Source organism: Otolemur garnettii, unplaced genomic scaffold, assembly GCF_000181295.1.
Source record: "Otolemur garnettii isolate 467f Iridium unplaced genomic scaffold, OtoGar3 scaffold00013, whole genome shotgun sequence".
Lineage (NCBI taxonomy): Eukaryota > Metazoa > Chordata > Mammalia > Primates > Galagidae > Otolemur > Otolemur garnettii.
In genome coordinates this window covers 5,839,921-5,843,903 of record NW_003852408.1, presented here as the reverse complement: position 1 = coordinate 5,843,903, position 3,983 = coordinate 5,839,921, and the positions used below count along the sequence as shown (strand labels likewise).

The window sequence follows — 3,983 nt, the reverse complement described above, 5'->3', positions numbered from 1 at the left end:
GTAAATTTTGTGAGTAGCTTTGGATTAAAGTTCTTTAGATGCTAAGCAGCTACTAGGCTACTAAGAATATTTTCTATTTCCTTCCCTTTCTTTTTGCCTTTAACAGATCCGTGCAGTTGGCAGGCTAAAAAGAGAGCGCTCTATGAGTGAAAATGCTGTTCGCCAAAATGGACAGCTGGTCAGAAATGATTCTATGTGAGTAGAACCACTAATCATTGCAGCTCCTTTGTAAGTTGCTCAGTAAATTATATCCATCTTTTTCTAAATAATTACTTTTCATAGATTTTAAAATTTGTTTTACATTTTTGCAGTACTTTTTATAGTCTTGAAATCTGGCCAATTTATCTTATGTTAGACAAATTGATAAATGTAAGTGCTCAATTATGTGCATTAAAAATGTTTAGCATGTAGATTGAAAAATTAAAAAAAGAAAATGTAGTACAGAGTATCTTTATTTTCAGTTTATTTAAGTTGTTGTAAGATTGTGAACTAAGTCCTTTCAGGCTCTGCTTCTAATGAGCAGTGGTAAACAGTGTAGCAAAAACAAGTGGAATTTTCTTTTCAGGAATATTTTTAGCTTTCTACCTACTGATTCCCATTGAATTATTAGGATCCTTTTTTTTTTTTTTTTTTTTTTTTTTGCTGTTTTTGGCTGGGGTCAGGTTTGAACCCGCCACCTCCGGTATATGCCTGTGCCCTGCTCCATTGATCACAGGCGCTGCCCAGGACCCTTTCATTTTCAAAAAAATATAAGTATTTGTTTAAATGACTGTTTGTTTAAGCCTTTCTTTTTCATTTAGCCATGTTATCATACACTGATTTTAAAGCTACTACAAGATAATTTTAGATCAGACAAATGCTTTTTTATTGGTTTATTCAAAGTAATGGATTTTTACAAATATCTCTTGAAACTGGTCAGAATTTTAAATCTGTAAGCCATTGGCAATGTTGGCTTTTAAAATAGATTTTTAGATTGTTTACATAAATTAATACTTCTTAAGAATTTTTTGGCTGGTTTTTGTGAGCTCTCATGAACCATATGTGATCCCAAGCATCATACTAGCTTTTCTATGCAGGAATCAGGAGATGATATACCTCTTCTTACAGCTAGCAAATCTGAATAAAAGCAAAATATTTTATTTACACAATGACTAGAGCACAATACAATTATTTATATTATACAATATTAAGTTATAGTTTGGACCTGAATAAAGAATATTGGGGTATAGAACGGGCCTTTATGGGGTAGGGTCTATTATAGAGAGGGGATTGTTCTTCCCCTGTATTTTTATCTTTGCATTGAATTTGCTTGCTTTATTGAAATTCCATTTTCTGTGTTAGCTGCAAAGGAGAATTATAATTATCCCACTTGGAGAATCTTGCAATGTCTCCTAAAGTAGTTATAGTTATTTTGAAGGTTATTTAGGAAGAGAGTAAGTTAAAATGAATATACTGTATCTCCTTCAGGGAATACTTGTCTGAAAGGTTCAACCACTATTAATAGGAAATTACTTAGGTGAATTGTACTTCCCTGATGGTACCTGGTCAGTAGCGATGTCAGCAGGCCCATGAAATCCATTTTTCTAGACTCTTTCCCAATGTGCCATACAAATGGTAAAAAGGCTACATAGTTTATGGCTGAGGTAGCCTCTGTAGTATCTCTTCAGAATGATTAAATATGCCCAAGGAGGGACTTAGTTATTTTCTTTTTATAATTTTCTTAAGGCAACAGACATTTCTAGTAAACTTTTGTGCTATATAAAGATGTAGCTTACTGTTTGGGTCCTTAATCACTTTGACATTTTGTATTAATAAAATAAGATTATTGGTAGCTATGTTCAGTTGACAAGAAAGGAGACAGCTCTATTATGTATGAAAATCAGTCCAGTGAAGTATGAATTAGAGAACATGATTAGTAATAGACATTTTTGCATTAATCCAATAACATAAGTTCTTGATAATAGAAAAGATTAACAGTGCTAACTGATACTTGATTTTCTTTTCTTTTTTTCCTTAAGTAGCCTTCATGGCATTTTTCTAGATGTTTAATAAAACTGAAAATCTCATATTTTGAAAATCTTTTATGTGGTAGAGAAAGTAACATGAATCTTTATACATTTTCACAGCAAAATGCTTAACATTACTTACCTATATTTTTGGTGTGGTGGCTTATGTATTTTTCCATGCTATGGTAAGATACTTAGCCATCATCTTGTTAATAATATAACCTTGCCCTTCTGCCATTGTTAATTTTAAGTTGAATTCATCTTTAAGAATTTATCTCTTATTAACTTTAGGAATTTTCTCTAATGAGCACATTATGTATTCACTGTTAATGTGATAAGGAAAAAACTATTAATATAATACAGCTGTATTTTACCTCCGTTGAAGTAATTAAACTCCTACTGTCTGTCCCTACTTTAGTCTTTTCTTGTAACGTGAGGTTATTATGCATTATTGTGCATGAACCTTTGCCTGCCTTCGCTGTATTTTATTCTGTGGCTTTAAGAATAGAAGTATGAACAGGTATAAGGACAGGGCACTGACCCTTGTTTTCTTAATTACTTTGAAAGGGCAGTAGGATTGATTATTGTCAGCTATTGGCACAAAAATGAATTCTGAACAATAGAATCGTATCTATCTTTTTCTTTGTGTTATAAAAGCTGAATATGTAAAAGAAGCATAATTATTATTTAAGGTGGCACAGATCAGATTCTGCCCCAAGAAATAAAATTTCAAGGTTCCAGGCACCGATTTCTGCACCGGAGTACACGTAAGATTTTATCTGCTCTGCTTTTCACAAGTAGGAGTTGTTTTAATTTTGCAGGATTATGTTAATACTAATCTATTTCAACAGGTAATTGGCATAGAATACCCTAATTCTCTTACTGTTTGGCTTTTTAGTACTTCTGCTTCAGGATTTCTCAAACTGTCATCATACACTTCATTAAGAAAATAATAACTAGACTAAGGAAGTTTGTATGATTTGTGGTGTGTTAATGAAAGATAAATAGACTAATTTCCACATAAGGATCAAGCATTCTTTTCTGTTTTCTTTGCTTTGGTTGGGATATTAGTTCTCTTCAGATCCACCTTAATGATTAAGTTAAGTGATCCCAGTGTTTTGTTTTGTTTTAATTTCAGCATACTATCTTTTCTTCTTTTATTTTGACCCAGAAGGACAATGGAGTCTCAGTGTGGCTTGTCATTGTTTTGTAATTCCAGGGATTAAAATTATATGGTAAAGATTTTGTTTTGCAATTAGTAAGCCCAGTCTTTCTGTAAGTATAACAAAGTGAATGCTGACCTCACGGGGGAGAACCTTTGGGGACACAGGATAGTTCTTAAGCCACAGAAGAAACCGCAATGACAGCCAATAATTTTTCTCTTATTCCGGTTCTATTTGGCCTTTAGGAACTAGTAAATTGCCTTAGATAATGGCAATATATTAAAGTTTTCTCGATTTAAAATTGTAAGAGAAGTTAATATAAAAATTTTTTCTCTTCTTTTTTATTGTTTTACCTTTACAGTGTTTTGGAAGAGGCTAGTGCTTCACTGAAGAGGTTAAACTTACAGTTTGAGACACATTATTCCTATGAAACCCATAGAGAAAAGAGTACTTGACTTCGAGCTTACCTCTTAATGATGTAGTTATGCCAAGTAAACTGTAATTTAAATTTTAGTTCTCACATTGGCTAGTGTTGTAATCTCATGCAAAAAGATTTTGTGTAAGCACGAGATGGAGCTATTACTAATGAAATGAAGTGTTAGTGCCTTTAAAATTTTCTAATTTTTTATTTTAAAAAAGGTTAAGTTGAAACTTTGCTATTTTATAACATTACTAGGATCAATTTGTTAAAGTGTATTTGTATTAAATTACAAATACATATAATGACATTTGCTTAAATAATCTTCTCAGTGCCTTTACACTAAGCTTACTTTTTTATTTTTTGCAATAGTTTTCTTTCTTTTTTTTTTTTTTT

The 3,983-nt window shown here is 31.8% G+C and overlaps 1 protein-coding gene across 15 annotated transcripts in view; it reads left to right on the top strand.

The window, feature by feature from the left end:
• The window catches only part of MFF (mitochondrial fission factor), a 35,324-nt gene that overhangs the window by 17,634 nt on the left and 13,707 nt on the right, over positions 1–3,983 (top strand). For 9 of the 15 annotated variants that reach the window (XM_012802245.2, XM_023510282.1, XM_003784889.3 and 6 more), the window contains one exon: positions 107–195. In XM_012802245.2, the coding sequence (XP_012657699.1) occupies positions 107–195 (89 nt within the window). Of the gene's footprint in view, positions 1–106; positions 196–2,698; positions 2,774–3,983 lie in introns of all 15 variants that reach the window. The other 6 variants (XM_012802239.2, XM_003784890.3, XM_012802236.2 and 3 more) reach the window with 1 other exon arrangement.